The sequence below is a fragment of the Micropterus dolomieu genome, linkage group LG20 (genome assembly GCF_021292245.1).
Source record: "Micropterus dolomieu isolate WLL.071019.BEF.003 ecotype Adirondacks linkage group LG20, ASM2129224v1, whole genome shotgun sequence".
In the NCBI taxonomy this organism is placed as follows: domain Eukaryota; kingdom Metazoa; phylum Chordata; class Actinopteri; order Centrarchiformes; family Centrarchidae; genus Micropterus; species Micropterus dolomieu.
Window position 1 is genome coordinate 7,935,092 of NC_060169.1, and position 22,419 is coordinate 7,957,510.

Genomic DNA, 22,419 nt, shown 5'->3' on the forward strand with positions numbered 1-22,419 from the left:
CGAAGGGTTTTAATAAACAAACAAAAGCGAGCACACTTACAGGTGAGTGGCTGAATAACTGAAATCCAAAATCCAAAAGTACCGGGAGACGAGACAAGACGAGACAAGCAAGGCTGGTTACAGGCAGAGAGTACACACACGACAGACTGGGGGGTAACATGAACAATGACCGGACAAGGACAAGACAGAAACACCAGGTATATATACACAGGGACTAACGAGCAGGGCGGGAGCAACACAGGTGACAGACATGAGACTAACGAGGCAGAGAGAGAGAGAGCAGAGGAAAACAGAGAGACTAGACATGACAAGCAGACTATATAACAGATACTGGACACTAGACAGGACAGAACCCAAAACTCAACATACCAAGGCAGATACCAAACTCAAAAGTAAACACAAAGGATGGCCAACCGGCAGAGCGTGACATCACTCCAGTTCTGAGGTCTTTATATTGGCTTCCTGTATGTCAAATAATTGATTTCAAAATCCTGCCGTTATTTTATAAAGCAGTAAATGGTTTAGGGCCAAAATACATTTCTGATCTTCTGCTTCGTTATGAAAATTGGTTAGCTAGCTCACAGCGACGTTTATCAGTTTGATGCTCTGACTTAACGAGGCGTGACAGCGTGACATTTTAGAGAATGACGTATGACTTAGTTTTAACAACTTTTGCAACTTTGAGCACAAAATTAAGCTATTTGGCAAAAAACAAATTGGCGAACTATGTGGGTAATCAAAATTGGAAGGAAATGACTCAGAAAAATATGAAATATCATAGAAATGTCAAAATACACTGGAGGGGAGCGTTAAGCTCACAAACCTACACACCTGGCATTTTATTGCCTTATATCAGTGTTATTTTTTAAGTCTGAGACCGTGTGCCTCCCCTCATACAAAGCTTAGTTGCTCACTTGCTTTGATTTTCTTAATTCCTGGAAGGATTGTGATTATGTTATATGATCACTAGACACACAACAATTGAACCAAGAAAGCCTAATATAACTGTCTGACATTACTTCAGACTACACTAAATACATAGAAAATGTCTGTCCTAGGACATTCATTAGTTTCTGACTCTGGGAAAGTGGGAAAAACAGTAAACTTGTTAATATTGTAAAAATAATGTAATAATTTTCACTTCCATTCACTCAGCCTCCCCTGAAACTGTTTAAAGTCCCCCAAGGGGAAGACCTGCCTCCCACAACCTCTGCCTTATATAATTGTTATGGGTAAAATGCATAGAATGGCTTACACATACAGCACACACAAAGCACCACTTGTATTAATTAGTACTGGTGTTGTATTTCTAGCTACCTGAGTTAATATTTTCTCTCCTTTTAGCTCTAGTTTGGTCTCCACTCAGTAAACTATCTGTATTTGTAGCTGGTAGATATTACAAACTTCCTGTTTGGTGCTGAGCTTTTTTTGCTGAACAGCTTTTTGCTGCCGCTGGAAACAGTATTGACGAGAGCTATGAGACTGAACGACAGAGAGAATGTGCTGATAAACAGAAACAATGAGCTAAAAGGGGCAAAAAAGATGCATAGAACTGCAGAGTTTAGTGATAACCCTATGAGGCAATTTGAGTCACATTCCACAAAGCAATGGAATTTATTGTTATTACAATTTTTGATTAGTGGAGCTTAAATATTATCAGCCAAGTACTCATAATTACACTTATTGCACACCCACTTTTTTGCTGCCCAATTTCTTAGGTGGGATGCCACTCAGCCAGTCACATTGCTCAGTCGAAATTAGACGTTGCATTAATATCCTTAAACGTAATAACATCATGGTTTGGATGCCTCAAAGAGATGGAGATGAAAGAGAATTTTGAACGACAAGACAAACAGAATGTAATTTCTGGCAACAATAAAGAACTGTTGATCTGACATCTTAACAGACTGCAGCTATAAACTGCATGACATCAACTGTGGCACAAGGCAACATGCAAGCCACCCCCGAACTGATGTAAGAATCTAGCACAGGGAGCCCTTATGTCCTACTTGACTGGACTGGATAAAGCCCTAGGTCTTCTGAAGTTGTGCAAATAAAACGAAAGAGATGAATACTTTTTTTATTCAAATCTAAGTAGGTCATTAGTAAAGAGTGTCTCCTGTGAAAGTGCGGCAAGCAGACTGTGTGTAAGCCACAGCTGTACTTTTAGCTCAGTATTGATGTTGTCCTCGGGATTTTGGTCGCCCTTTAACTACACCAGGCGAGTCAAAGATGGGCCATCAATTATTTATATGGCAGGGATACAAGGAGAGATAAGAGATGTATATGGAGAGGAGAGACAAGACTAGATGAGACAAGATGAGGAGAGGAGAGGAGAGGAGAGGAGAGGAGAGGAGAGACGCAATGAGATGACGACAGAGAGATGTGCATTTAAAAAGGAGATTAGAGGAGGAGGTAGGGAAGAGACTAGGTGCAGGAAAAATGTAAACAGGGAAAAAGAGGGAGAGGATGAGCCAAAGGCAATATGTCATAGCAAATACACTGTGGGGCAGATGAAGTGGTTATATGACTATTGGACTCAAGATAACACTGACAGCAAAGGAAGAGAGCTTTCCATCTGAGGCCAGGAGAAAGGACATTATGTTTGAAAGAAACACAAGAAAGAGATTTCAGAGGGGAGGAAATGTGTGAGAGGAAAAATGGCTCATTTTAGTTGCTCCCTCTAAACCGTGGGTATCCATTACCTGTGTCATAAATGTAGAAGACAGGATACAATAAAGGCATTAGATAAAGTCGATAAAGGCATTAAAAAAAAGAGGAAGGATCTGTATTTCCCCTGGAAATTTATTTCACTCCAAGACGCCAAACTGTATAAAACACAACTCATCTCCTTCAATGACGTTACTGATTCTAAAAAAGGAGGATTTTAACATTATGGATTCATAGCTTAAATTGCTGCCTTGAAGTTTAGAATTCATCACTGTGATGCTGGCGGCTGTGTACCGCAGGATTGTCCCACATCAAGGTTGTATGAAATGTTTGATTTAAAAAGTCATGTTTCAGTCATTTCAATTATGTGTAATTTTGTGACCCAGTCGTCTCTGTATTTTCTGAATGCACCTAAATGTCCCACTGGGCTTCTGCCTTCCCTCACCTACTGGGTGCTCACGCTTATAGGCAAGGGCTGGTTTCGTGCAAATACTTTAGTTTTAACCTTCCTCCTAGAGCCCAGATTACATTCCCTGGACTCCAACCCAATTTGGACCAAAGTCAAAGTTTTTCACGGGCATTTATTTTGACTGCAGACATCATATACTCTAATGTGACTTGCTGAGCTTTATTTCCCCTGGTTTGGGATATGAGCTTAAATCTTCGGAAGAGTTGTGCTGCATTTTGAAAAGGAGTTATAGGGGAATGCCACCCTTCAGAATAATCCATATATGTTATTCCTGTGCCTCAGGACAGATCGGTCATTACTTTTGAATTTAGACAATTCTTCTCTAAAGCTATTAACTCAAGAACTAACCATCAAATTTGTAAAGTGGGACGAGAATTCTGGCAGTGCTCCTCAGAAAATGAATGGGGCAGTCACAAATTTAAGGCTTCTGTCTTTGACTTCTAATTCTGTCCTGAGGCACAGCAATAACATACGTAAATAATTTAAATTGTGTGGAGTTCCCCTGTAAGTAACGAATCTCAGTCCTTAGCTAGGGAAAATCAATTAAAATCCCAGCTCAGCCAAATCAATTACAGTTTCCATCCTCTGTTTCTAATCAGTTCCTGATTAACACTTGGCAAGGCATGTGAGTAGACAATCAATGCCACTAACGGGGAAAGCAGTGAACTAGCAGACTCGTGGCTCTAAGGGATGATACTCAAACAGCCTTAATCAAGGTAGTAGTAAGCTGAAGGATTTTAGATAAGATGTTGGACAATAACACAAGTTCAAGACTCATTATCTCAGCGATTCAACAGAATTCAACCTAATTCAAGTTTTTACTCGTTTATTTAAACGAAATTCAGCACAGAGATTGTTGTGTTTTCATGGCCTGTTCTCCAGGATGATGCTCTAAAAAGGCCTGAAGTAAAGTATGAGCTATTATTTCAATTTCAATTTATTTATTTAAAAGGGACAGTGCACAGTAATGAACATCAATTATGTAAATATGCCAGATTTAGCCAGAAGGCTATTTTTCATCCGTAGTCTCTGGTCAGTACAAGTCTGTATAAAACAGACAACATAATAACAATAAAAGAAATAGTAGACTACACCACAATATACAGAACAGTCATTATGTGATATACATGAATATGACAAATAAATATACAGGTGAACTGGCTACCAAAGTGAATCATAAGGTGACAGTAATCTGTTGAAGAGTGCAAGATGTTATGCTTATGTTAATAAAGTGCTGTTTATGTAGTAAAGTGCTATTCAAGCATTAAAGTGCCATTCCATTAAGTCTAATTCAATGTATTAAGGTGCTTAATCAGTGCATTAAAGTGCTGTACCTTGTGCGGGACCACACAACAGGGTGATACTCGACTGTATGTTCCCACAACAAGGGGCCCCACTGGGGTGCAGAGTCATGGGGGGTTAAGGTACATAGAAGCCAGACAATTTGCTTATAACTATCTGAATAGACACACAGACACACACACATACCCACATGTATAAGTACACAAATAAACAAAGAAACATTTTTTCCATATACACGTGCAACGAGGTCAGTTAGTAATCACAGACTTGATGTGTCTTGAGCCATTGTTTGAAAGGAGGCTTAAATGTGGGGGTAAGTCCCTAACGACAGCCGCCGTTAAAAATATTGAGGACATGAATTTGGTGTTCTCAGTAGTAGCTACGGCTCTGAACAAAACCTAAACATATCCTTTCCTTGTTTTTAACTCCAAAATGCGCAAATGGGAAACTATGAACAAAACTTTGTTTATACATGATTGGCAGCTTCTCATTCACAGTGATGAATTTCCTTTTCCAACACAATTAAAAGTCTTGAGGTAATAGTAGGGAATAAGCTGTATCTGCATCTGGCAAAATTGATTTAGAAATAAATTTAATCTTGGCACATGTAACCAGCCAGATTTAACAATTTTCTTCTTTTTTTTCCAACACAAACCAAATGGCGAATTACTTTGATCCAAAGCAGCCCAGTAAATTTTAACTTTATTTCCATTGTGATTTTTACAGTAGATGTCAAACTCCCGTCAGTATTAGTGTCCTGCTTTGTCTATTTTCCTGAAGAACGAGTGCGGCCTTGAAAGATCAACACAGCAAATGTTCACCCGAGGCTAATATTTAAGTGGGTGTTTAACCTTTGCAAGGAACCCTCTTTAAATTTCAAATACAACCCTTTTACCCTCAACCAGTGCTGTTTTTTCAGATTCATGGTCAAGAAAGAAAAAGAGAAGACAAATATACAATATGTTACTCTCCACACATAAAATCTTTTCCGATCCGTAACCCCAAAACCAAGATTTTATAGTTGAGCTCTAACAGACATCTTGAAAGAGACCAAATACTCTGAAGAAGGTGGACCAAAGGGAAAAAATGCACCTGGCTGTCCAACACTGGGCAAACACTTGTCAGGTTCGCAGAAAAAAATAGATTTGCTGACTGGTGACTGAGAGGTGAAGTTGATACAGTATACAGTTTATTTGTGGGGAATGCTTCAGGCCACAGCCCACAAATTACAGTGTAAATATTTTGTGCATAAAGGGAACCTGTGAAATAGAAACTGGAAACTGCACTGTTTAGAAGGGGTGACCAAAGGGCTGCATTCCTTTACAGTCCACCCACTTACACAGTGGTAATTGAGCTTTCTCCCACATATTCAATGCTTTGTCACGGTGGTATGACGAGACTTCCCCACAGGAAGAACAACAGCATTAGATTTAGCAAGTGCCCCAAAATGACATATGTGATACGTCCCCTGGAGATTGTAGTAATTATGACAAAAGCAAAGGCAGAAATTTTCACCAGAGTGCAGGAAATTAAGTAAAATCTTCTCTATCCGATCCAAGAAAACAGTCTCTGGGTATCCGATCCAAGAAGAAAACAGTCTCTGGGTTCACAAACAGTTTCCGGGAGGAACATTCACTTATTGATTCAATATAATATAACTATTCACATGGCTTGTTCCCTGGGAAAGTAATATATACCGGTATGTTGTTTGTCATTCAATTATGTGCAGTTATGTGGAAGGCAGACAAATGAAGATGTTCTAAGTTGTCTAACATTATCATCAGAAAAAATATATAATTATTATGTACTCTATATTAATAATAATAAGTACTCCACAAGAGATTTTCACATTTTGTTCTACAAAAAATACATCAGTAAATATCTCACTCTTGAATTTTGAAGCTTTTACATGTCTTAAATCTGCAATAATCTAAAATCCAATGAAAAAATCCCATTGGCTTTTTGTCGAGGGAAGCAGGGCGATGCAAACTTGCGGGTAGGCCAACAAAATTACATCATCCAGCTATTGGGGTAAAAAAAAAACTTATTTCACAAAAAATCCCTAAGAAAGCCAGTCAGATAGAACATTTTGATTCATATTCCAATATTCAGTGATATTCTTGTTCTGTTAATAATTTACAACTCCTAAGAAGGGCAGAGATCTGATCACCTGGGTTTGACAGTTTATTAACATCTATCTCCATTCAAGTTTTCAATTTCCAGCCACAAGATGAATCCCACTGAACCTCTCTGAAAAAGGGAACATTTGGAAATATCTGACCTGGCTGGCAGTCACAAAATTACGTTGTCTTCTCTGCATGTTTGTGTGTGTTTGTGTGTCTGCAAAACATTTAATACATTTTTTTATTATTCTCTTAGAAATACTTTAGAATCAGTGCCCTTTGTTTTAAAGATGTAAGTGCAACCTAGTCTATCATAAAGTATCAGGTCTTGAATTTCAGTAATAATTACGATTTAAGTAGTGTTCACTGATTTGTTGTGTCCCTCCCACTTCTAAGCCCTAGGCTGTATACTTTATGTTAAGCAGTCAAAAAACTTTCGTTGACATGTGACTTTCTATTTAAACATTAACCTACTATTTAAACATCAAATACTGTACTAAATAATAGCACTGTAATGTGCAGGCTCTAAAGTGTTACCAATTTAGGTTCAATTTCTCCCTTTATCTGCCCGACTAAATGTTTTTCTGTTTGTGCAAATATATTTGTGGGAGTGGTTCCATATTCTAGTTTGCTGTCTCCTGCAAATCTTTGCTCTCCTGAGTTCCTTCATAAAATGGGGATCTTAGCCAGATGGCAATTTAAATTATTGATAATTACCATTTTTGCAATTCCTCACTATTATCTACAGCGTTCAAAATGCACATTTCCTTGTCACATATATTCCAAGACTCCACAAACAAATGCCTTGTCTATTTACCGATCATCTCAATTTGGTTCTCATATTAGCATTGCCCTGATGTGGGTGTATTTTAGTAATGCGATTAGCCAGGGGTGTTGATCTAATTGCATTTCTCCAGTCTACATGAAATGAAAATTTCTCAGGCTTGAAATGTATTCAGGCAGGGGTGCTTCATTTTGATATCTTGACAAGCTAAAATGTTTTGACGGCTGATGCTGGAACAGTAATGATGTGGAAAAAGCAGAGCTATCATGCTTAAAATGGGATTTCAGGGGGTCTCACGTGTTGTACGTCTGCAATTTTAGATACTGCTTGTAGTTTGCTTTACCGCATGAGTGGTTGCGGTTGTAGTCTGTTCACAAGTGGATACTTTTTCCCTTTCCCTCTTCTTATCAAATTATTTCGCAATTTTCCATGTTTAGTCTAACAGTGGAACGGGGCCAAGAAGAGAATACAGTGATGTGAGAGTGAGGCTGACAGCAGAAACAGACCCTGGTTCTCAGGAGAAATGATGCATGTCAACAGAATTTACCACGGGACGTTTTCTCACCAGAAAAACTGGATTTTAGTTTCAAAAACATCCAACAGAAAGAAACAAGGTGATTTACACAGCAGAGACAGACAGTGTCTTCCTATGAGGGTAGGTCCTTCAACCATAAATTGTTTATAATACACTATATTGTAGTTGTAAGCAGATATAAGGACATTTTAAAATGTTTTCAACAATTAAAACTTAAATTAACCATCTGTAACTGTCTATAAACTGTTGAAGTATAACACACAAGAAGAGCAGAACGCATGCAATGCAGTAGTGATAAAACGGGACGTAACGCCAATAATGGTTCAAGTTAAGTGTAAGTATAAGGTTAGGCATAACATAAATATATTGTTAAATATTATTTGGGGTTACCCTGGTTACGTGTTTCCAACGGGCATGGAGGCTCTCAGGATACTACTACTACTGTTCATCCACATAAAAGTATGTTGAATGAAAGTACACATATTGAGTATGTAGTGCATGTAAACTACATAAGAGTCAAGTCAATTTTGCATCCATCCATCCATCGTCAACCGCTTATCCTGCATACAGGGTTGCGGGGGGCTGGAGCCAATCCCAGCTGACATCGGGCGAAAGGCACGGTACACCATCGCAGGCAAGTCAATTTTATATAGCCCAATATCACAAATAACAATTTGCCTCAAGGGGCTTTATGATCTGTACAGCAATCCCTTCTGGCCTTAGACTCTTGATTCAAGTGAGAGGAAAAATGGAAGAAACCTCAGGAGGAGCAACAGAAGAGGAATCCCTCTCCCAGGACAGAGAAACATGCAACAGATGTTGTGTGTACAGAAAATATTCCCAACACAAAAGCATAATATATACAATTATGATGTCAACGTGTAGATTGTAAAACATAAGAGAAGACGACTCTACAGTCATGCTAGTGGCTCTGTGAGGTTTTGGGTTAAATGTAAAAGGGGTAATATATTGTTTTCAGTGGCCACTAGTGGTGTCGAAGATTGCAACCAGCTGTGTGCTTGTACGCATTCCTAGTTTGAACTCATGAGCGAGAATATTTACCATCTTAGTTGAGTGGAGCATGTTACTATTTGCTAATTAGCACTAAACGCAAAATAAAGCTGATAGGAATGGCATTAGCTTTGCAGATGCAATGAAAAATTGTAAATAAACATGTTATATATTAGTCAACTAATAAATGCACACACAAATTGTTTATTTCACAGTATTAAAAAGTTTTTAGTGTTGCCTCAAAATCAAAGTCGAAGGACTGCTTTTCAGACTCGCCATTTTCTGTTTATGTTCAAAAAATCACAACAGCGATAGAGACGCCTATTTCTCCACTCATAGAATAGTTTATAATACAACACAATCATAAGACATGTTGCCTTATATGTAAAGGTCACAGCTCTTGACTATAAATTTGCCCTCATATGGCAATTTTTCTCTTCACTGCTCTACCTAAATATAAAATCCACCATACACACCCGTTCTGATGTTGTCAAAAGCCACTCGTATGACTGCATGAAATCACTAATTTTATCAGAAGTACTGTAGATGCAGCAAGTTGGGGCAAAGTCAGTACAACAAAAAGGTTAATGACAACTGCAGTGAACATCAACGACAGACAGATGACACAGAGCAGCTAAAGAGTGTCTGAGGGCAGACTTTGTTCCTTTAATTTTAACCCATCAATGTCAAAATGAAACCTTTTTGCTACAGGGCCTTTGTTGCAAACGGTGTTTGAAGTCAAAGATCCCAGTAGATGCAGGAATCTGCGGTGTATCACTGTTGGAGTCAAACGGGTATTGGATGTAAATCTTAGATATATCTGTTTAATTGATGTCTTCTCAGCAGCTCACATAACACTGTATGAAACAAAAGTCTGAGTACCCACAAGCAAATATTGATATTTGGTGTCATTCAACAATGGATGGATGAAACTATTACAGTCATACATTACAAAGAGGGCGCTGGTTAGATATCTGTTGCAATATAAAGGATTCTGGTGTAATAAGGCTTCGTAAATCAGTGCACACAAACACACAGCTTTTCAGTTATTGATCTGGTTTTGGATTATTTATGTAACAGACTCCTATCAATACAGTTGCATAACAGCTTTATCTGCACATCAGGGGTAACTTATCAAGGAGCTAGAGCAAGGAGGGCCAATAATTTCTATCACTTACATTGTACCTATTGGTTGTCAGCAGTTTTCGATTTTTTCATTTCAGTGGTCACTCTATTACTCCATTACTTCAAAGGCTGTTTGACGAAAGTAAATCTATAGTCTACCATTACTACCACAAATACCGCAGCTACTCGAGACAACTACTGTTACCGCAAAAATACTTTATATACTCAGTGGAATAGTCAAATCCTTTACTTAAGTAAAAGTACCAATACACAATGTAAAAACACTCCATTGCAACCTGCGTTTACAAATATACAGTACATACAGTTTATATGTAAAGTGTAGAAATACAAATATTACATGAAAAATGTACTGTCAGAAATTAAAATATTAAAGTATCATATTATTATACATATATTATTAGTGGTGTATGAAGGTGTAAACAGCATGGCAAGGTAGTTCTATAACGATGCATTATATTTTATATTTTAAGACAGTTATGTAAGGACAACTATTTTTTCACTATAAATGTAGTGAAATAGAACATACATATGGTAATATTTGAGTACAACTTCCAACAGTAAAGTACTTGAGTTAATTTGCAGAGAATAGGTAGCAGGTCTATTTTTGCCCGCTAGCCGCGTCAAGCAGCACAGAGCAGATTGAACCAGGCAGGAAGTCAGACACAGAACGGCATAGAGAATCCGGTCAATTTTCAAAATAAAACACCCTGTGGAGACTCCCGATCGTAAAACAACAATAAACACGGTTAAAACAGACACAAAAGGAAATCATTTCACTACGTAGTCTACTAGTAGAAGCACAAAATGCAAACACTGATTACCAAATCAACAAAATCTAAACATGTCAGCAAAATCAGGCATGCAAAACGCTCTGATTCCGAAATGCTCCTTGTGGGAAATGGAGCCTGAAGTTGACAGAACGAAACGGGGTCACATAGAGCTGTGAAGAAGGTAGTAGAAGCACGAAAATGACAAATTAATAACAAGTCAATAATGTGGGGTAGGCTGCAGGCTCCGCTGATGCTTCCAGTGGACTTTGACACCGGGCTATGGATGCATGGATTCCCGGCATCAGGCTGTAGGCTTGATGACATAAGTAGTGACTATTTGTGGAGCTGGTTGGTGAGCTAACTGCTAACAGTAACATGCTAGCTATTATTAAATATCGAGCATGATCCAGGATAGAAATATTGTTGGTGTGAAACAGCTAATATGATCTTTTTTGGCTAGTAGAGGGTAATGTTTTATATTAGCTGTAGGGATGTAAATATAGCTTTTCATTTGGGCACACAGAGTTCTGTTCAACAAGTTAGCTGACCATGACTACTAGTAGTAAAGAGGCAACAAAAAGTTATTTAGATAGCAGATTTAATACAGAACAGTGCAAAAATACAAAGATAAGCAAACTACTTAACTATACTGTAAGAGGTCTGAGAAGCTCATTAGACTTTATAAATTAACCAGTAGTCAGTGCAGATTTTCTCTACCACTCTGGTACTATTACTCCTATTACTACACATCTACTACTACTGCCACTTACTGAAAATAATACAAATGATAATTGTTATCAGATGAGGTATGTTAGTTCCCTAATCCTTAAACAAAACCTTGCTGGTGGTCTGCTGTTGTTATTACTCTGTTTTCTTTGTCTGGTGGGGTAATTTTCCCTTGAGGTGATAATAAAGTCAAGCAGATATGGTTGTAAACCCACGCTGAGATGGTATGAAACACCCATACATCAATTTTCAATATCCTACCGCTGAGTCAGACTCATTTTTATTCACTTTGACACTTTGAGTCATTGTGGTTCCACTGGTGTTAACCTCATAGGACCTTTTCATTATCCTTAGGAACCAACAAAGTGAAACAAGCGGTGACCGTTTCAGCTACATGGAAGATCTTTGAGCTGTTTGAAGTAGCTTCCAGCTACGTCACAGAGCTTTTTATCAGGTCTAAAGCAGGTGTAATAAACTGGACCACTGAGCGTGACCATCCCCAAAGCCTGGGATGGAGTTCATCAACATGCACCTACTGCTGCACTCTGTTTAAGTTATGGCATCTGGAAGGCTTTGCACACTGGAGGAATGACTCCAACTGCAGCACTGCTTCCAGGGAGTTACCATGGTGACGGAGGAGGTGAAAAGCAGCAGCGTCCTGATAATCAGACATATAGTAGAGCTCTAAAAACTGTGGGATACTCTAGAAGGTAAAATAAAAGCAATACTGACAAGGATCTTTCAAAATGTAGATCCAAAATTATTTGTGTGCATGCAAGGAAGTACAGGCAAATTCGTGTCGGGTTAAATGTGTTTTTTTTTAATAAGTTTATTGCCATATGTCACATTCAAAATAAATTCCCACAGATAATAAATAACCCCAGGTATTTATTTTGAAGAAATTCCAGCTTATAAACTGACACTGCACTATGCTCTTTCTTCAACACCACATTTCAACTGTTTCAACAAACACTAAAATGCTGTTTAACTAATGTTTAAATAAGCATGTTTTATGCCATCATAGATTACATTAGTGCTACACCTGGAGTTAGACAGAGGTCATAGTGAGGTAATGATAGTGAAACTTTTATTATGAAAAGCAGCTAATGTACTGTCATGTAGGAGAGAGGAGAAAGCAAGGTAGTATGATTTATGAGTTACATGCATCATTAATAGGATACATACAGTAGAATAAATTTTCATTACCATCAAAACATTTGTCAAACATTAAGCATTTCCTTTCACTATTCTAAGTTAATTTCATTCATGTATTGTTTATTTTTGCAGGGAGAGCGTTAAAAAGTAATTGCACCAGAGTTCGATAGCAGCTAATTTGCATCTGTTGTCACTGTTTCTTCATCACATGCATTAGAAATAACTCCAAATGATGCGTCTCTTATGTTCAGCCGTTATTTCACTTCCAAAGTGTGTTTCTTCCTGAACTAACAAAGTGAATGCTGCACATAACAGCAGCAGTGCAGCAAAGAGTGCATTCTCTAAGAGGTGTTTTCATGTCCAGAACGTGATCTAACATCACAAGAAAGGGTTTTTGAAGAGACAATTCCCTCTGCAATTTCTTTGATGAAATAACAAGTACAATATAAAAGACAAATCATTTTTATATTTTGGTTTTTGTATCAATCCTATTGATGGTAGTATACAGGACTTAGTAATGTAGTATCCAATCACAGTTTGTTTGCATGGTATGCAGAGAATGTTCTCCCAAGAATAATGACAGCAAGGACATTTTTTTTCAAACAGCTCAATATTAAATATGTCATTCTTATCAATTCTTATAGCACACAGAAAGGCATAGGAAAGGATAATGGTTAGATGTGCAAAGTGTGTGATTTAAATATCAGATTGAGGGTTTGCATCTTGTTGTGATCTTATCAAACCTTAACCAAGTAGTTTAAGTTGGCTAAACATAAGCTGACCTCACTCATGAGTAGTTTTTTGAGTTATTTTACATTTTTTAAAAGAATAGACCATCTTATTCATTACAGATAATAAACTGTAACCTCAGAAAAATTCTTATTACTTTGGTCTACAATACCATTTGTAGAAAGGGGTTATGCACACTACCAAATGAAAATATAATACCACAGTGAATTTTAACTTAATTTTAAATTTTTCTGCTAGTAAATTTAATCCCACCAGTCACATTTGTGATTCTAAAAGTTGTATTGTTTGTCTTTGGGCAAGAAGTTCCACTTTTAAATGAAAAGATAGATTGTTTTGATTAAAATAGATCAGTATCATGTGACTAGTCTGAAAAGTAGTTTACTTCCTGCTTGCTCATCTGGAAGAAAATGTCTTTCTCAGACTACTACAAAAAGAAGTAAGTAAAACACCTTAATTAACAGATAGAATTATTATATTTTGTACACATATTCTTTTAAGGGTCTACTACTGATATATTTTGCTCGTAAGAGGGGTAAATTTGTAACTGGTAGTATAATACAGTGCTTCAATTGAAAACCCAGGTTTTGGCTGTTATCCTAGTTATCATTTGTTTATTTTTACACATTTTGAAATCAGATCAGATGTGTTGGACTGGCTAAACATATGTGACCTAAGTGCTGTGTGCAGCACATAGGTCTGTGTGCAGCACATAGGTGCAGCATCATGGTCATTCCTACACTTGAAAAACTGGCATTTGAAAGTGACTGTGATAGTGATGGTTCAGATAGGGAGAGTATTGAATGGCAATCTAGAGGTAAACTATCTGGAGGATGAGGCAGATGTTCATGAGAATCAATTCTTTTGAGATGTCAATTGAAGGGTGGTGACGGAGCAGTGGCTAAGACACTTGCCTATGGTGTGAGAGATTTCCAATGTGACACAACCACCAATGTGTTCCTGAGCTAGACACTTAACCCCTAATTGCTCCAGAGGCCTGTGACCTCTGACATTTATAGCAATTATAAGTAGTTTTTGGATAAAAGTGTTAGCTTATATTTTAATGTGTATTTCTTTCAATTTCCCTGTGTGCTATACAAATAAACTTGCCTTGCCTTGCCTAATTGAATAATTATTAATAATGTCAAATACCTATATAGAGCAAACCAAGCCAAACATGTATGAGTTGCTGACCTACTATGGGGTTCTTCAGTTCTGTGGCACATGTCTGTCATATGACCCTGATGTCTACAATGATGCAATCTCAAATGCATTGAGAAAGAATTTCTTTGATGAGGTAACAGCCTCAAACCATCTGGTGGAAAACTCAGAGGTGAAAACCGACCCTTTCTACAAAGTATGGCCCGTCTTCAGTGCACTGAATTAGTCTTACAAAAGGACGCCATACAAAATGGTTATCAATTGATGAAAGCATGATACCGTATTATGGTAGGCAAGGATCTTCAGAGGCGAACCAATCCAGTTTGGGTATGAATTGTGGAGTCTTTCATCATGGACAGGGTACATATATATTATGGACCCCTATTGCAGAATGCACACACAGTATGCACTGCCCTATTACATTCTGCACTATGTTTTAAGGCACAGTTTATGTCTGCCTGCTCTGACATGCTGAATGTTTTTGAAATGAAAATGTGTTTTTTGATGTTTAATGTTTTTTTTGGCTTGGACTTGCTGGATGATATACCCAAATCATCTTCTGGCAATTATGTTAGTCACTGTTAGGTCAGTCTAACTCAGTTCTTCTCAAATTTGATAGGCAGTTTTTAATTTTAAAAGGAAAACATTAATAAACAACCTATTGACAATGGAATGTATGGGGGATTTGCAGTAACATGTTATTTTAAGTTTAAATGTGCAAATAGGTCTAATTGAAGAATTTATGAAATTTGACTATGCCATTTCCCACCGGTCACCGAGTACAAAACCTAATATTTCACTAACTTAACCAACATAGGGGCATACAGTGTGTGTGTTAGGGAGGTCTAAGGAGTAAAATCCATGTACTCAAATTGCTAGGAAAAATGTGGGATTAAATGGGTTAAAGTAAGTAAAAGTTAATGTTCAAAAGTACTTTCATTGCAACATAATAAAGTGACCCATGTTGTTAAATACACTTTGTGATATTTTACTGTGGGCCAACAGGTTTTGTGCGGTTTTCCAGAAGTGATCACATTCAGCAATTTCCAAAGTAAACAAGTCCCATGCTGTTTTAAAAAATATCAATGGCAGTACTGGTAATGGCCACCCATTCTTTACTGTGATTGATTTCCCTCAGTGCACCAGCTTTGCAAAACATCTAGACCATCACTAACTTTTTACTGTGTTCTGTCGCTAATCGCCTCCTGGGTAGACAAAACTGAATTATTCAGAGGCTGAATAATGGGGTGCACTGAACATCAGGGAACACTGATAGTATGAGAAAGGTGAGGCTTGACAAAAGACAACATTCATTAAAAGCTAAACCGAGCAGCACTAACTGGCTGAAAGCCCAGAAGAACGCGCCAGTCCAGAAAAACTCATTGGGCTACACCACCAAAGACAAACTGAGATGGAATTACAATACATTAGACAATCATTTAACCATGTCAGAATTACAGAAACAAAAAGATAAAAGCTAGTACAAAGTACATGGAGGTCCAAGGTCTGTGGTCATAAATATAATTCAGACAGACAGTAGGGAAAATATGAAAATAGGTTGTTATTTACCAAAATGTAAAAAGGCATTAGAATCATGGTTGGCCTAAGTCTTCGGGGATAACGTTATCTGTCCCAACTTATGAATAATGTAAATGGTTGAGAAATTGCCAATGATTTATGATGGGGATCTAAACTTGGAGTCCACTGCACCTTGCAGTGGTCATATTAAAGTCTCTGGAGAACACCTAATATACTGTACACTAAAAACATACAATTTTGATAACTGATTAATATTTTAGTCATATTTCATGCAAAAATGCTTAAATATTCTTAGGCTCCAGTCTCTCAAATATGTGAGTGCTGTTTTGCTCTATTTTATAGATTGTATAATAAATATACCACATAACAAGCAAAATAAAGGCATCACCTTGTGCTCTAGGAAATTCTTAGGAGCATTTTTGTAACATTTTATTATCAGTTACTCTAAAACTGCTACACAGTTGGTATTGCTTGCCATGTTGCCTGTAATTTAATTTAACTAGTAAAATTTTATTTAAAAATAATGTTGTTTGTTAAGATTTTAATTTAAGTAAAAACTGTGGCAACAACAGTTCTGCATTACAAGATAACATATAGCCTGCAGAATTTTCAAGGGCTTTGAGATACTAGAAGGCTCTTGGACCATATTTTAAAACTGCATCAACCCAGACTTTTTTCTCCAGTGTCCATCACACTTATCTCACAGAGTCAAACTAATAACCATTGTCAAGATGATATTTGCTATTCTCTGTTTAATGTTTATGGAGAGAACAGAATAGACATTGTCACTGCTTACACATGAGTCTTTAGGGTTTAATATTTGCAAAAACATGTAACAGTGATATGTTATACTTATTGTAAAAATTTCAGAACACATCCAAAATCCAGCCCTCAAACCCTCAATTAAGATTAAAATGGATAGAATTTAACATGCCCTCTCAATGCATTATTAAAACCTTTGCTAAAAATGTGAAGGGATTACAAATTCATATTAGGAGAGGGATAGCCCATCCGCTTCTTTTCACTTGCCTGACTTGTTTATTTACAGGGGAAATCATCCAAAATGGATGAGATGAGATAAATTGAGATTTATTAACAAGGAAGGGAAATTGTGGACAGTGTATTTTTTCCGCTTGTAGCCCAGAGATATCTCCCCAAAGATGTGCATCAACCAAAGTGGTTTCATTAGACCAGCATTTATGCAGAGTGTCAGCTGGCATACTCTTTTTTTAAACAAACAAACAACACTGCTTGTATGAACTTAAAAACAACCTCACTGCTGAGAAACATCCTTCTGCATGCCAGCTTCAATCTGAATCATCAGCAATCTTCAGGACATATGAAGGGCTATTCCACAGCCACTTATTATCTTGTTCAGCTGGAGAAAATCACACGATATAACGTGATGAGAGCAATCAAGGTGTCTTACCTCGTCTTGATAGATGAAGAAAAGCATGATGGACAGAATCTCTAGGAAAAAGATGAGCAGGAGGAGGATGAAGAACTGTGGAGACACAAAGGGAAGAGAGAGGACAGCTGAGTTACTGAACACACCATTTATCAGTGAGGAAGAAAACACCACAAAGGGGATAATGGGCATCTGTCTGAAGAATAAATGCAGTATACATTTTTAAAAAAGGGAAAAGGCAGAAGACAACAGAGTAAGAAAGGAAAAAGTAAGAAGAAAAGAAAGAAATGGCCGTGGACAAGGAGAGGGAGTTGGCGAAATAGGACGATCGAAGAGCTGTAGATCATTCGGCCTAAATATTTCTAACTGACAAGTCAAGAGAGCAGAAAGAGGAGGAGGAGGTCAGACAATCATAGCAAGTAGGACAGACTGGGAGAGGTGATATACAGTTTTCCTCTATCCACTTTTAAATTTGTAGACACATTTTATTCCTCTCCAGTCCCCACCCACCCCTCCTCTGTATGGCATTTGTGATGAGCTGCTTGATGGGTGATACATCTTCTTCCTGTGGGCTCATGTTAGTGCTTTAAACAGTTAAGAGCACATCCATCAACTCAGACATAGAAGTGAATGGAAGATAACCAGTGAGGGGTGACATATTTTGAGAGACAATAGGCCAACGTTCCAGAGGGTCACACAAAGCCCTTGATAAAATGGCACTAGATTATCATCCAAACACATCATTGCCTTGCTGCATTTTGGAGAACAAGACTGGTATACTTTCTTTTAGCCATGCTAGCAGCAAGTTAAGTTAGCTCCAAACTACTCGAGTTGATGACAGCTACGTGCAATAAAACCTTTACGAGTAAAAATACATTACAATATTAATACACCTGTGTGTTGGGTAAATATGCAACATTATAAAGGGTTCATTTAAACTGCTCTGTCCTCAGTCTCTCATCCTGTATGTTTTATACAAACACAGCACAACATTAGCTTGGCATTATCCAAATGTTGCAAACATACTAAATAGAAAGCTGCTTGTCTGTAGCATTGAGTGGTCTATAGTCTTAAAATTTGGCACCTTGTTAAAAACTCAGCTGCTGGCTGAGACAAACCAGCCGCTCCTCCTTCTACTGGGTAATGTTACCTGCTGGCAGTGAATAACAGCAGAGAGGAGGAGGAGGAAGTGTGACAGATGGAAATAATGTGTTTTACCAGTAAGTCAGAGCAAGCATTTGAGTAAGCAGTAGAGTAACAGTTAATGGGTTTAAGATTTAGTAATTTTGCCATTCTCATATTTTAATGGTATATCATAAGTTATGGTTAAAGTTGTTATTGTTAGTTGCAGCAGTTACAGTACAGTACTTTTCTTATTTCTTATTTTTCATGTGCAAAATGTCGTTCTAACAACAGCAGCAGTAAGTGTGAACAAGAGTATTGTAGTTACTAGAGGGCTCCAGCAGGGGGAACATAAAACTGTTGAGCTATGTTACGGTGCACCAAGTTTGTGTCCGTGCATCTTTTATTCAGCTACTCCCCTATCAGGTATGAGTCTTTTATAATATATGTTATGTGAATGTGTACATGTGTCGAAGAGAGTGTTTTTAGCACAATTAAGCGAACATTGTGAAGTTAGGACGTTAATTACATGACGACGAGTAAGCTTGCCAAATTAGCCTTTAGTAACGCTAACTGCGACATCGTGGTTGAAAGAGCGGCACTTAGTAGCTATGCAGTGACATTGTACTTGTCGTAGCTTTGTTCTGTATACGTTTCTAAAATGTACTGAGTATTATTAGCGGTGTAAAGTGTTATATGTTATCAGCATAATTGTGTTTTGTATCTCTTGTGTATTACCGTATTTACGGTGTAATTAAAACTGGGAAATGCTTCAGCAGGTATAAATGCTGACTAGAGATAATGGTTAGAATTGTATGTATAACGCATGTAATATTATTTTGTATATGTAAACTGTACTGCAATGATTTCTTGAAAACAGTCATTACACACATGATCTGAGGAAAGTTTGTGTCCGTGCATCTTTCATTCAACTACTCCCCTTTCAGGGCTTTTACAGAGTTTTTTTATTCTTTCTAAACGTCACTCAGTATTGTGATGTCAAATATTGAGTTTATTTGCTGCTATAAACATTAATGTAAAAAAACATTAGAAATATTAAATTCTCATCCAATAATTAATTTAAAAACAACCAGGCAGTTAATATGCACACTTCAAAATTTGTTTATATCGCAAGTCATATGTCATCTCAATATATAACAATGTTATCGCACATATTATAACAATATTTTCCTCATAGCGTGCAGGCCTATCTCATGCCCGTTGGGTCTGGTCTTACCAAATAACTGTCACCATATAACGGTAAAGTATCGATAGTGGTATCGATAAAGACAGATTGTTAATCAGTCTCAATAATGGTATCAATATCAATAAAAATGAATGATCCCCATCCCTGGTTAAAAGTATGCTGAATTAGCAATAGCAGTTGATTTTTGCAGCATACCAATGGATGACCAGTCACTCGATTACGAGAATGTGATGTGATGATTCTGGAGTTATGAGGAGCATCTTTTTTCAGTGATTTCTATCATGTTTGTGTGTTCAGAGCTATGACAAATTACAACAACACAAACAGCTTTTTTGTTTGTTTGTTTTTTGGGCATTTTCAACTTTATTAGGAAACAAGCATGCTAACAGACAAACCTAAGATGGTAAAAAAAAAAATGATACCTGCTGAAGTACAGCCTCACAGAACTGCTTGCATGGCTGTGTTGTTTTTTGAGGAGGCACAGAAAGGATGAGACCATTTCAAAGGGTCAAAGCAGATTTCAAAAGTAGAGATCTTGTTTTCAGAGACATCATCACTACATGTCCTCTGTGTATTCGAGGCATTTTGACAGTGGATGTGAGTGTTGCTAGTTCACAAGACTGGCACCGAGCAGGGCTGTCGGTTGCCCCCAAGGTCTTTTTGGCAGCACCTGCATGAATGAATCACTAAGCTTGGCAACGCTGGAAGGTGAGAGACCGACTAGCTAACAGAATATAGCCCATGGTATGTTTGACTCACTCGGGCTTGTTTCAAGAGGTGCTCTGAAATCAAATTCTTTTGTTTTGTCAGGCTTCATTGTCTGAACTTTATGCTCTTTGTTCAAGGTAACAGAGGATTTGTACAGTCTCAGTCGCTTTGGTGCATTTCTCAGATCAGAATTGAAATTCTCAAAACTAATTGTTCAACCTCCACATCATCTTGTCACTTGTTCACATCATAAAAGCACTTTCTCATTGTTTTAAACAAATTGCAAATGACTTGACACACTGATGCAAATGATTATGTACAATTGTCTGCTGTTTCCTACATTATCAATTGCTATCACTTACTTAATCTTACCCCCCAAAACATCTAGGCATAAGTTCATTGCATTAGTCACTACATGCAAAATGGTTGAACACGTTATCAAAAACTAATACCAATACTCAATACCAGTAAACAGTAACAATACACAGTGAGCAGTAATATATATAGATAGACATTCTATACATGTCTATTAGAATTTTTTTTGTAAATGTGTAAACCTGAATTGATGAAGATATCTGTTGTTGTTGATGTGGAAGAGAATCTGGGATACAAAAGACCGGAACGTCAGCCAAAGGGGTGTATCCCATGCAACAGTCCTTTCTCTTTCTTTTCTTCTTACAACGACATGCTCTCTCAACAAATTACAGTACGAACAGTAAAAGCATAGCTGTGATTCCTGTCCTCTCTCCTGCAATGTATAACTTTGTACTGGTGAAAGTGATATATGCCATACAAAAAAAGTGCAGCCTTGTGCATTTTCAATCATTGTCATCAAAATCTTAGCCAAAATGTACATCAGAAAATACTTACAGAGTACACTGTTATATTGACAAGATGGCTAAACATGTTGACTTGCTTGTTCATATACAAGACACAAGGACTTGTCGTTCTGATGGCACTGACAAGTTCAATGACATAAAGGTTTGCTTTTGAGAGATAGACTAAGGATTTTGAATTATGGGTTTTTGCAGTTAAACCACTGTGTTGTGCCGTTTTTACTACCTATTTTGAGAAATGCACTTACTGTTTAGCAAATGTTAAGGATGATTCGAGAAATGCACAAAAGCGATTGAGAAAAACTGTAAGTGTTAAATTATTTTCTCCACTGTGAAAGGAGAAAATCCAAGCTTTTCAGGCTGATGAAATCCTGTCAGTGGATATGTCAAAATTCAATTCAGTCAAATGAAGACAGTTTTGACTTACTCTGAATATTTGACATTTTGAAGGTGCAATATTCTGCTCCAGACAGTCACAATATTTGACTTTTTAATGAAGTTCTGCAACCCAAAAAATGTTATTAAAAAGTTATAAAAAGATGAAATGAGAGACCAACAGTGACTCAGAGGCAGATTTGCAAAAAATGGAAAAAAGTTTAAATATGTGCCATTTTGTCTTTTTGTGAGATTTCTTGACCAGCTGTTGATCCATAAAGGAAAATATTTTCCCTTTACAGTGTTAAGAGAGTAAAGGGTCATTGGATTGTGTTTTTCCTCCTTAGAGTTGCAATAATTGATTCTTGGCCACTAGAAGGCAGAGGAATTCCAAAATAAGTAGACAGACCATAAATCCATGTGACAGACACCCAGTTCTGAAATATTTTCACTTAGTTGAGATCCGGACTTTTGGACTTTACAGTTTGGTCCAAACCAAAAATACAGGTGTGAAACCTCCCCGGGACCAAAGTCCGGGCCAAACAGACGAAATTTGGTCTGACGAATAGAGTCTTGGTCCGGATCAAACTGAACAATGGTTCGGTTTGTTGTGTGAAAGCATTTT

At 37.4% G+C, this 22,419-nt stretch overlaps 1 protein-coding gene and 1 long non-coding RNA gene across 3 annotated transcripts in view; one reads left to right on the forward strand and one right to left on the reverse strand.

The window, feature by feature from the left end:
* Nucleotides 1-22,419, reverse strand: part of tspan4a (tetraspanin 4a) — a 164,650-nt gene that overhangs the window by 25,673 nt on the left and 116,558 nt on the right. For both annotated transcript variants that reach the window (XM_046032828.1, XM_046032827.1), the window contains one exon: nt 17,568-17,642. In XM_046032828.1, coding sequence (XP_045888784.1) covers nt 17,568-17,642 — 75 coding nt within the window. The remainder of the gene's footprint in view (nt 1-17,567; nt 17,643-22,419) is intronic.
* The window catches only part of LOC123959001, a 58,230-nt gene that overhangs the window by 11,197 nt on the left and 24,614 nt on the right, over nt 1-22,419 (forward strand). The gene's annotated exons all lie outside the window — the stretch shown is intronic.